The following is a 12,196-nucleotide window of genomic DNA, read 5'->3' as shown; positions in this document are numbered from 1 at the left end:
ATAGGTAGGTGTGTGTTTTTGTGTGTGTGTGTGTGTGTGTGTGTGTGTGTGTGTGTGTGTGTGTGTGTGTGTGTGTGTAGGAAGAAAGCTAGGTAGGTGGGTGTGTACTCTATGTGTAAGGTAAGAGTTAAGAGGATGTTAAGTAAGTGGCTGTGTGTCTGTCTGTCTGTCTGTCTGTCTGTGTCTGCGTGTGAAGGTGGGTATGTGGTTACTGTAGGTAGGAAGGGAGGTAGATATTTATGTGTATGTGTGTGTCCATGTGTGTGTAGGTTTGGTAATAATTGTGCGTATTCTTTAAGGCTTAAAAAGGGAGGTAGGTGGGGTTGGGAGGGAGGTAGACGAGTGGATAGGTGTCCATTACACCAATTTATGCAGCAGCCACCGGATAATCCTGTTGTCAGAAATAAACACAGTAGTTACCAACAGAATGAAAAGACCGATTACTTCCTTGTTATGCTACCACCCCTATTTACCCTACTTTTATTTCAGTCATCTCCTTTCCTTCAGACTCCTTTTGCCTGCTTTCTGAACTTCTTTCTTAATCTCATTGTTTGTTGTCTCCTGCTGCTGTTCCATCTCTTCCTTGACTTTTTTTCCCCGCCTTCTTTTTCTTTTTGCTTTTCACTTCCTCATTGACAAGAGGAGAGGACAATACAAGCTTTATATGACTGTAACTCTCTGGCTTACTCGCGCCAGGCGGGGGCTTCAGCGGTAGGGGAAGTACTCTTCGTCAGGAGGCAGGGCCATAGGGCTGGGTACCTAGAATGATCTAAAATCATCATTGTTAGCGTTAAATGGAACCACAATGGTTCGGGCATCATCGTCCACTGCGTCGTAGGGCCCTGGGAACATAGGAGACTGGCTAGTCTCAGAGAGCCTGTCGCGAGGCTCATCCTGTCTCCAGCACACTCGGCTCTGTGGGGGTAAAAGACAAACAAATTAGACTTAGTCAAACCAGTCTTGAGGTATTATATCTGTCTGTCTTGTCTTTACCCATTTGAAACATACTGTAGTAATGTATTTATATATATATCTCCACCCGCTTCATCCCAAAGAGCTTTTTCCTCAGGCCTCTCAGACAGCCATCCATCCTGCCTGGGTCGCTATCCTCCTGTCGGTCCTCTGTGTGGTAGCTCCAGTCGCTGTCCAGACCTTTGCTGAGCCTCTCCAGGCACAGATCCATGTTGCGCTGCAGCGCGTCCAGACCCAGTTGGATGACCCGCAGGGTCTCCTGCTTGGCTGCGGTCCACATGGCCTCTTTGTCCTGCAGCTCCTTGCAGGGCTGATCCGTGAAGGGGATCAGCTCCACCTTGCCTGAGGCCTTCCTCGAGGCACGCAGAGGGAAAGGGTAGGGGGTGTCGCAGTAGGCTTCCAACGCTGGGATCTGGGTGGACGATATAAAGGATTAAGTACAGAGGTTTGAAGAAAAAAATACCTGAAGATTGTAAAATAGGCAATATACAGTAATAGTGAGAATGAAAGACTTTGAGACACACACACTGTTCATAGGACACTCTTAGGCTCTTGAGACATACCCTCGGTTCATCTGGAAGGAGTATGACGTCTTCATCGGAGAGGCTGCCAGCATCGGAATATAAAGACTGTACAAGAGAGGTCCAGTTTCGGTCACCATGCATACATTCTCCATAGTCAGAAATCAGATAGGACATTGCACAAAGGTACAAAGGGATGGAAACAAATCTACTTACCTGCTATTCAGATTCAGTGCTAGAGGACAAGGAGTGAGTATCATCCTCAGCCTCATGACAGTTAACTTAAATATTGCATCTCAATGGTCTGTTATGGCTTCCTCTCTTTGTCCCCAAGATGCCCTATGCTCCAATGTGAAAGAACTGTTCTACCGATATGAAAACACAATCCACCATATTAGTTGTTATCTTGTCCTGTGTGTTTTCAGTGCAGGTTAAGGCGAGGAGACAAGAAGGGGGAAACCACTTTCGTAGAATGAGATGCACCCTCTTAGTAGGGTCTATCAGTGGCAGGGTCTGACTTGGGTAGGAGTCTCTTGATTGGCTGTGGTGTTGACTCCATCCCCAGATGACTTGAACAGTGATTCAGTGAATTCAATGTTCTCCTTAATGGTAGTCTGTGAAGACACAGAAAATAGCTGCTTGCTTCGGTTACTGCACCTACTATTGGGGTGGTTATTTCCTAAATTAATTTTCCAGCTGTCTCTGTACCCTTGTGTTGGGCCGCCTCTCACAATCCGGCCGTCTCACAATCAGAACGATAGCTCGGTCTCTGTCCGTTCATATGTCACACAATTCTGAAAAAGTCACACGCTTTATCTCTGACACCACTGGGATATTTTTTACGAAATGTTGGTCATGCGTGATGCGTCTTAAAATTAAACTGATTGGCCCAATTTTGAGGAAACTTGGGTGAATGATGCGTCTTGCCTTAAAGATTGTTAGAAGTTTCGAGGTGACGATGGTGCGGCTAAAATGAGAGGAGGAGAGGAGAGCGCACCTCAGACCGCACGCACATTTTGGACAATTGACTGTTTTCAAAAAATACTGTCAAATCCGTGGTAATGAATCAAATAAGCACTACAATCTCCGGTAACTTTTCAGCCAACATCAAATCCGTGAACTGCCTTCAAATAAACGCAAAGCTGTAAGAAGCACGACTGATAGTGAATGAAATAAGCACTACACAGTCCAGTAACCTTTCAGTCATACGTCTGAATAATTGTCAGCATTTCACACAAGGAGGGGCGCTACATCATTCGTGGGGGGCAACATGCTTACTGTACACTTGTTTGATTTTGTGGTGGTGGGCAACAAACGAGTGTCAACACTCATTCACACCACCTGTCGCCATTACAGCGCCAAGAAAACAATACAAGTAAGCCTACAAAACAGTAGACTAATTGGCTATGAGACTATATATTGTAAAAAAAAAAAATATATATATATTTCTAAATAAGGTCTGTATGTAACAGTGTAAATAAATTATGCTTAAATTCCTGCATAAATGGGTACAACGCCACCTTCTGGCATAGTGAGGAAATCCTATTGTCATTTTAAGATCGGGAATTTTGGGTAATCCACAGCAGAGCTACGGAGTAATGCTGTGGAGTAAATTCAGGTGTTGAATGGTCTTGGATAAATCGCTCATTATGTTGTACAACACACTCACATTCCATTTTGTATTTTGCTGAAATATATTTTTAGTAACCTCTGTTGTTAATTTGGCGTCATATGAGACATGCATTCTATTTTTACAGAGTAAAGTCTCCGGTTTCCATGTGCTCAGTAGCTAATGTGTCACTTACCTTTAGGAGCTGTTTGTTCACATGCATACAAAAGAGGCGACCAGACTATTCCGTCATTTTGTATGTTGTCCAATCATTGCAGGTAAAAGGGTCTGAAATTGCAGTTTATGAATGTATATATTATACTTCGAGTTCGTTGTAGAATGCATGTTGCATAACCTGCTGGTAATTCTGTGCAATACCAGTTTTTGTCACTAGAGTGCATCATTGTGTTCGTTCATGTTCATGTATTATTTTAAGCATAAAATGGATGATAGTCGTTTCTTCAAAATATATAGACTTTTGTAATTCTGAATTAAATTCCTGTTTTTATTATTTTCTAAAGAAACAAATTGTAAATCCATTGTATGATCACAGAACAAACATAGAACATTTACATACTGAAATGTGTTGTATTAGTCTTCACGCAGAGCCATGGAGTAATGCTGTGGGAAATGTTTGTTCACTTGCATACAAAAGAGTCGACCAGACTATTCCCTTCATTTCTGTATGTTGTCCCATCATTGCAGCTTGAGCAATAAACCTTGAACTGTCCATCCTATTCCTGGTTGTCCGACTTGTTGACTTGGGAGACGGGACCAAGAGGCCACATATGTCATTTAACATGAACGAGGACAAGTTTATATTCTCTGCGGAAAGTTTTATTTTATATTATGACAAATCATTGAAGTCTGCACCCAAATGCAACTTTAAAAAAAATATATATTTTTAAGTAGAATATATTTAAAAGTCCTTGAAATTAATTGATAAGAATAACCAAATATTAGGCTATTAGAGTACAATCTTGATGAAAACATGTATTTCATTTAAGATGATGGAACAAAACGACCTATGGCGGGGTAGACCTATTTCTATTGAATAGCCTACACTGATTTAGCCATATGGTTTTTGACAACCACCTTACAAGTAGGCTGTTCAATAGAGAGTAACAATACAATAAAATCACAATACGGTAGAAAGCAAACATTGACAACAGACAAACAAATGGTATTTCAAACCAGTACTTTTAGGATAATGAAAAAGGATAGAAGATAATGAATTACAACTTCATTGGACTTCAGTTTTCATACAGCAGTGGCTGTATAACAATCACAAGGCCTACATGTGCAGAGTAAAATATGTCTTTACAGTTCAATACCCAAATGTTCAAAACCTATTTGAGTAAGCTTAATTGACGACTTTTTTTTAAATTTCTTAAATAAATCATTAAGCATTGTTGTGTCACTTAGGCTACTGCAAGGATAATCTACAAAGGCTTATACTGACCGACCGATAAAGGCTACAGAAGCTATCAATCTTCCACCGTAATTCAATCAAATAGTTTTTAGATATTTTCTGAGCCTATGTCCACTCGCTTGTCCAGATTATGATCACCTATCACTCAGCTATCTGGATAATGTTTGGTCGTCTTTTATGTCATGTGCATACACTTATGACCTGTCATTACGCAACGTTGTTGGCCGACTACTCGCGGGAGAAGGAAAGATGGGAGTGCAGTAGGCTTGAAACTTGAAGGCTAGCCCTCATCTCAGAGGTGTTTATGGTATGTTCGTTTGGTTCTGGGGAACTCAGAGTCGTCAAGTCAAAATAAATAACTTGCATTGTTGATGCGATGCCAATACCATTGGTGGCTGGTGATGCGAACAAAAGCATGTTTGTCCAGATAAAAAGCATTAATTGATATGAATCATTTAGAAAAGTTGTCTGTACACAAATCATTTTCCAAGGCTAAGCATTTATTAGTTTCGTCTTGGAAAATTATTCGATTTTTACTACCAATCTACTCAGCAGCACTTCTAGAACATGAATCATGTGAGTTTCAACCATGAGGGGTGTCATACAGAGTGTTGTTGGCTTTTTACTGTTGTCACTTTTTTACTTATTTCCTTTTGAGGTGAAAAAATGTTCCTTATATAATCAATAGGTACTGTTCTAGCAAGTCCAGGTAAGAGATGACAAAACAGATTACTTAATATCAGAGAATTGATTGTATTTAAAACAACCAACACATTATACATCCTAGTTTGAAATGTCAACATTTCCATTTAAAAATGGTCTAGTTAAATGGGAAACAAAAGCATATATGAAAAAGCATATCATTTCTTCTTGTGTAAGAAATACGTCTATTTTAATAGGTAAATGGATAAAATATGGCAACGATCTGCAAGGCAAGCTAAAAATCACCTAATAGTAGTACTCATGAAGTTTTGCCAAGAATGGAAATACACAAACTTACTACTTAAAGTCCAGGCAAAGCAGTGCAGAAAGGGTACTTTGAGGTGTATGGCGCCAGTAAAGAGCCAGTCCATTATTCTGGGGCAATACTATTTAATCAGGGTAATTAGGATATAAGAACAATTACAAACCCTTTTAGGGCAATACTATACCAAATATTATTGGTGATGATTGATATATTTGTTAAGATAATTAGCATATTCTTTGTGGTTCCTTGATCCATATTTAGCATGTTTAAAATAACCCTTATTTTGAAGAAATCCTCATTTACATACTTTTTTTCATGAATGCCAAATACAATGGTGACATATCATAGACGTTTTCAAATCAGAGAAATGACATGTCTGTGCTTTCAGTTTCAGATCTGTCAAAAAGCTATCAAAAGTCTGGGTTTGCTGCTGCGTCGTGAACATGTACCTGTCATATGTTTCATTCTTTTTGGGAGAACAATGTGCATCATATGTCTTTATCACTTTGTAGAGTTTTTCTTTATCATCTGCTTGATCAAACACAGATGTATTGAATACTTTGACCGATTCTGGACCTGCTACCATTAGCAGTCACGCTATCTTCCTTGCCTCTGGTTTTCCAACCCGATTGCGAAGATGTAGAGCTCGAATTGTTGCTTGAAAGTCCGGTAATTGCACCCGACATTTCCCGTGATTTTCAAACCCTCCAGCGGCTTCAAAGTCTCCATGTCGCATTTCGCAATCTTCAGTAGATATTCACTTGAGTAACCACTCCTGGTACCATGTACTGTTGTACTAAAACATTGTTTTAACGAGCTGCTAGCTTGTGCTAATCACTTATTCATCTCTTGGGCATAAATAAAGTAATTCTTTAGTGTCATTTTTATGTCAAGATGACAAGATGAATTAACACACAGCCTACAACTACACCTTATGGTCAAGCAAATACATGACAATACATGTTACTGCATATCATTACAGCCGGGCCCCAAGTAAACCCCACCTGCACCCCCAACTGGATTGCACAGAGATGTGTTTGGAGCACCTCATACAACAGGTTTTGCCTCACCATGAATTAAAAGACTGTACACTCAGCAGCAGCACACATGAACCAGAGCAGATGACAACCTTGTCTAGCCTCACTTCCTGGTGGGCTAGTCCCGCGTAGCTATTGTATACCTCCAAATCAAGTTGTTCTAACTTTATTATTTATTTATCTATATTTATTTATTTATTTATTTATCCTTGATCTTATCGATAAGCTGCTCTTTCATATCCTCGGATATATCGGTGATGCGTCTCGCTATTGTGTTGTTGGACAGGAGGATAGATCTCAGCTTTTGGCTGGGCACTTGCCTCGTGGGCACTTGCTGGGCACTTGCCTCGTCTATCATGGTAGAGACCATATCTATAGCAGCAGGGAGTAGTCATTCCTCTGCTATAGTGTGCAGCTTCTTACATTGGGCAACTCTGTAGGCCACTTTGTAGGAGGCTTGCTGGGCATTGCTAGGTACAGATACCGTTTTAAGAAAGTGACTCAGCTGACCTCGGTATTCATTGAGCTTTCTCTTGAAGAAGTCAAGGAGCTTGTCAGCATCATTTGGGTGTGTTGTGTCAAGGTGGCGCCTCAGCTTACAGGGCTTCATGCTGTCAGAGTTTTGAGACACAGTACACACACTGGTCGGTCCTCCGCACCGACCTCAGTAAAAGTGAACCCGAAGGAGAGAAGGAGAGCCTTGTCATATTTTCTAATCTTCGACTGTGGCTTTACCTGGAACACTTGGGGGAGCGTCTGCCTTTCTTTTAGACACTGACAAGAATTTGTCCATGTTTTTCTCTGAGTGGATAGCTAGGCTAACAATTCATACAAAATGGCATGAGAGCCGGCGGGTCGTTTAAATTGAGAGTAATATTTCCAGCTGGGCGTTTTTGTACAATCGGTGTTTGGGAAACACCCAAGGAGGGCGTGCCCCACACGGCTTAACGTGTTGCGAGGCGTCACACATTTCAAACAGGTTTCCACCCCTTTGTAGCTACTTTCTGCAAAGGATTTCCCCAGGCTTTCCAAAATCTCAACAAGGTTAATGGCGGGCAAACAGGGATTACAACTGCTACATATTGTGCTGTATATGCTATATATTTATTGCGATGATTATATGCCTGTCTATGTTTTGATGCTGTGCTAAATAATGACTGACGTGTGCAAAAGAACATTCTGCTGGAACTTGTAGTTTATGATGAAGTATAATTGTACCACAGACAAAAAAACTATATATTTTAAATACTTTTGAATAATTTGTATTTGACTGGCCATGCAAGAGGTCCCCGGTTCAAACCCTGAAGATTGAAGACCCTTAACGGTCCCTCCTTACATCTTAACGGTCCCTCCTAAAGACCTCTTCACCCCCACTAGCAACCTTACTTTATCTTATGATGACTGATGGATAGATGATTCACTTACTTAAACAATTGAACACCGCAACAATGTATTTGTTGTAAGTCGCTTTGGATAAAGACGTCTGCTAAATGCCATAAATGTAAATGTAAAAACAATGTAAGGATGCATCTTACTAAATGCTGTTCATTCCAAGACCACACAAAATAAAGGCCTACCTGGTTTGGGCTGGAACATTTTTTATTGTTGAACATTTCTGGTAATATTGGTATTCAATTTAATTAACAGTGGTATTAAAAATGTCTTAAAGGAGTGGAACCGTGCAAAATGTGAGGAATGCAAGTACATATACAGCTGAAGTCAGAAGTTTACATACACTTATGTTGAAGTCATACCATAAAACTCATTTTTTAACCACTCCACAGATTTCATGTTAACAAACTATAGTTTTGGCAAGTCGGTTAGGACATCTATTTTGTGCATGACACAAGTAATTTTTCCAACAATTGTTTACAGACAGATTATTTCACTTACAATATTATTATTATTACACTATATCGGGTCAGAAGTTTACATACACTAAGTTGACTGTGCCTTTAAACAGCTTGGAAAATTCCAGAAAATGATATCATGGCTTTAGAAGCCACTTATTGTAGGAAGCTTGTGGAAGGACCCAAGTTAAACAACTTAAAAGTTTATGTAAACTTCTGACCCACTGGGAATGTGATGAAAGAAATAAAAGCTGAAATACATAATTCTCTCTACTATTATTCTGACATTTCACATTCTTAAAATAAAGTAGTGATCCTAACTGACCTAAGACAGGGAATGTTTACTAGGATTAAATATCAGGAATTTAAATGTATTTGGCTACAGTGTATGTAAACTTCCGACTTCAACTGCGTGTATTCCTGAAGAAGTTTGCTCTCTCTACATGTCTGCCTAGCAGCCTTCCAAGTAATGAATTTGTTTATTAATTTATTAGGTTCAGTGTAAGACCTACTACAGTGCAGCCATCTCCATGCTCTGTTAAACATCCTTGGTGGCTTTAGAAAATGTTGCACATGTATGTGACACTTTCTCTCTGTATTCTCTGTTGCCTTTTTCTCTTTCTGTTAATTGTACCTTTTTTTAATTCAATCTAATGCATAAAATAACAGCCACTAGTACTACTACTCTGTATATTTATAGATCAAACCTTATACTCATGGGGTGCTAAGTGGCGTAGCACATTAATGTGCTTACCACATAATTGCAAGGTTCCTGGTTCGATTCCGACCCTCGACCTATCTTGCATGTCATCCCTCCTCTCTCTCCCATCCTTCCTGTCAATCTCTACTGTCTCTATCCCATTAAAGCAGAAATGCCCTAAAAACATATTTTAAAAAACAACCTTATACTCATAATATACCTTATGTTTTGACAACCTAACAACCTCAACACGGGTGGGTTTAGACATCGTCATGACCCGTTTTCAGACTGTTGGGCCATACCAAGCCGTACCGTGTTGGCACAGATATTTTCCTTTCACATTGCCCTTTTTTCAGAGTTTGGTTCATTTAAATCGTGCCGAGCTGGCCCCACAACATATCTGGTGCCAAACCTGTTTATACCTGTGTGAAGGCGGACGATTGTGAAGTGGTCCAAGCACGTCCGGCCACTCGATGGTGGTCATTTCATATGTCAGCTCTCGCCCTGAGCGGGAAAGGGCAAGGTAGCAGGTTGTTCTATACCGTGCTGTACTGGGGTAGTATAGGATAGCATAGCCCGGTTGGCCCCATAGGATAGCATAGTTCAGGTTGGCCCCATGGGATAGCACAGCCCGGGTTGGCCCCATGGAATAACATAGCCCGGATTAGCCCCATGGGATAGCACAGACCGTGTTGGCCCCATGGGATAGCACAGACCGGGTTGGCCCCATGGGATAGCATTGCTCAGGTTGCCCCCAGAGTGTGTAATAGGCTATGGTTGCCAGCCCTCTGCACAGGTAAGCAGTCTGGCATCAGATATGAGATGATGTGGGGCAGCGCTTTTAATGATGTGAGCTCGCTTTTAATGATCAGACCTGTGCTGACAATTCAGTGTGAAAGAAGAACTGTACACGGCACAGTATGGCATGCTAGGATGGTCTGAAAACGGCTTAAACATGCTATTGGAGACAGGCTGGCTGGGGGAACCTCCTCGGACATGCTCTTTCCATTGGTTGAAGTACCATTTCTGGCCCATAGAGAGTGCTGTTGTCATTTATAAAGGGACGAGCGTTTCTGGGAATGTGACAGTTTCTCTTGTTTCTCCACTCTCTCTTGCTCTTTCTCTCCTCTTTTATCTTTCCTTTAATCACTGTGACTGCATTGGTTAAATCACATACCCAAGCCTGTGGTTGATTGCAGTTGTAGCACGCACACACACACACACACACACACACACACACACACACACACACACACACACACACACACAGTGTGTCTCAGTGATAAGGGTTATAGAGATGAGTGAGCAGGAGAGCGAGTGGGTGCATATTTACACCGCTCCACAGAGCTCTGTCCTGACAAACCGAGGTGTGACTGTGTAAATGGATTACTCTGCACATTTTTCAGGCCAGACCCAGTTAAGTGTGTGCTGCGGTGGGGCTCCCTTTAAACAGCTCACCAGCACAACCCAAATCCATCACCACCACCACCATTTCCTCCCAGAGAACGTCCACACTAGCACTTCTGTTACAATGCATGGCCCATGTATGGCTTTAGTCTACTGTACCAAGTTCAAGTTAATTTATTGAATTCACTTAGCAGATGGTCGTTAAGACCTTTGAATCTGTGATAAGTTGCAGTGACATTAAATACATAAAAGATAGAACAATAACAAAAAGAGAAATAAATACAAGAAACAGTGAAATGTTTAGGGGTTGACACTCGAGTGTTGTCATTTAGGTCCAGGGGATTGCATGAGATCTGCTAGTGTGGGTATTGGAACGTAGTAACGTTCCTACTTCAGTCAGAGTTTGCTCTCGTGCCAGCCAGAGAGGAAGAGAATGTTACCCCTAGCTTGCTCTCAGGGGATTCTCCTCTAGGATCTATTATTCAAGAGACATACCGCTTTCCAAAAGGATTAAACATAACTAATTAAAACTCATTTGCAAAGCTGAATTTCGATTCTCTGAGTTGGAAATCCTCACCTGAATGCATCATCAAGCGCCACATGCGTACAGTACATTGTGTGTGTGTGTGTGTGTGTGTGTGTGTGTGTGTGTGTGTGTGTGTGTGTGTGTGTGTGTGTGTGGCAGATTGGCTGTGAGCACCCTGCTGTGTAGGTTCAGCTGTTGTGTGTGGAGTGTGGCCCAGACTCCATCCCCCGTCAGTGGAGCTGAGAGGTGTCTGAGTCTGAGTCTGTCCGTTATCCCCACAGCGTAGGTCATGGTGACGGACAGCTGCCTGACATTGACAAACAAACAAACAATCACAACAACAACAATACACACATTAAAACAATGTCCAACACTGTATTACCAACACATTGTTTTGAAGAGTCTGTCCATCGTGGTCGGATCACTTCACACCTTTGGGATTTCAGGACAGAAACCCTATTTGTGTATATCAAACCAATGTGTGTATACTAATGTGTGTATATCAAATATGGAAGTAAATAAACATGTACAGACACATTTTGGTGTCTGCCTAAGTCACAGTGGAGGCCACAAGCTTATTCCATGATTATTATTATTATTATTATTAAAACATTTTTGTTTTGCATTTTTCCTTTACCCTTGGCTGAGACATTGCTTACACAGACTGTCAATAGATTACGAGAGGAAAACTAATACAAAGCAAACAAAAATACACATAGAAAATGAAACATTCAAAACATTGTAACTGGTGTGTCATGTCACCATATTCAATTTACAATTATATAGTATGTACATTATTCTCGTTTCCATTTCTAACCAAATTGTAGATCTGAAATCTCTGATGGGTCATGGTGGTAGTTACCTCCACCTCCACAGTTTGCCTACAGTTTGGCAACGTCACACACCACTCCCATCCACCACCGAGGAAATAGCACGTGAAATTGGTTCAAAACATGAACTGGAACGATCCCATCTTCAATGCCATTTTTGCTTGCTCTGCAAAAATGATATTGGAAGTCTAATTACAAAGTATGTGGGTAGTGGTGTCGCAATATGGAATTCAACTCCAATAAGCTAGCACCATATATAACGACTGCTGTTTTCCATAAGGTTGACAAATGCTCTGAGATGGATCTGTATGATTATATGTTGTTTGTGGGGGAAATGTCAGTATG

The 12,196-nt window shown here is 41.0% G+C and overlaps 1 protein-coding gene across 2 annotated transcripts; it reads right to left on the bottom strand.

Moving 5' to 3' along the window:
- Positions 1-379: 379 nt before the first annotated feature.
- LOC310804213 (uncharacterized protein) lies at positions 380-3,723 on the bottom strand. Of its 2 annotated transcripts, XM_083669335.1 has the most exons (5): positions 3,299-3,723; positions 1,536-1,601; positions 1,040-1,384; positions 688-915; positions 380-391 (listed from the first exon to the last, which is right to left on the bottom strand). In XM_083669335.1, the coding sequence occupies exons 1-4, from the start codon at positions 3,323-3,325 to the stop codon at positions 760-762; spliced, it is 594 nt and encodes a 197-aa protein (XP_083525461.1). In that variant the 5' UTR covers positions 3,326-3,723; the 3' UTR covers positions 380-391; positions 688-759. The 2 variants fall into 2 exon arrangements, with proteins under 2 accessions (XP_083525461.1, XP_083525460.1); XM_083669334.1 differs by having other exon boundaries at positions 1,536-3,723.
- Positions 3,724-12,196: the final 8,473 nt, after the last annotated feature.

This window comes from Argentina silus (genome assembly GCF_951799395.1).
Source record: "Argentina silus genome assembly, chromosome: 4".
In the NCBI taxonomy this organism is placed as follows: domain Eukaryota; kingdom Metazoa; phylum Chordata; class Actinopteri; order Argentiniformes; family Argentinidae; genus Argentina; species Argentina silus.
This window is presented reverse-complemented; position numbering and strand designations above follow the sequence as displayed.

What these genes read in the sequence shown, in the direction of transcription:
- LOC310804213 (XM_083669334.1), bottom strand. Translation starts at nt 1,670, where the DNA reads ATGTCCTATCTGATTTCTGACTATGGAGAATGTATGCATGGTGACCGA. An exon ending in TCCTTCCAGATGAACCGAGG is followed by an intron (nt 1,385 to 1,535) that starts GTATGTCTCAAG and finishes TCGTCCACCCAG; the next exon opens with ATCCCAGCGTTGGAAGCCTA. An exon ending in AGCTCTTTGGGATGAAGCGG is followed by an intron (nt 916 to 1,039) that starts GTGGAGATATAT and finishes TTACCCCCACAG; the next exon opens with AGCCGAGTGTGCTGGAGACA.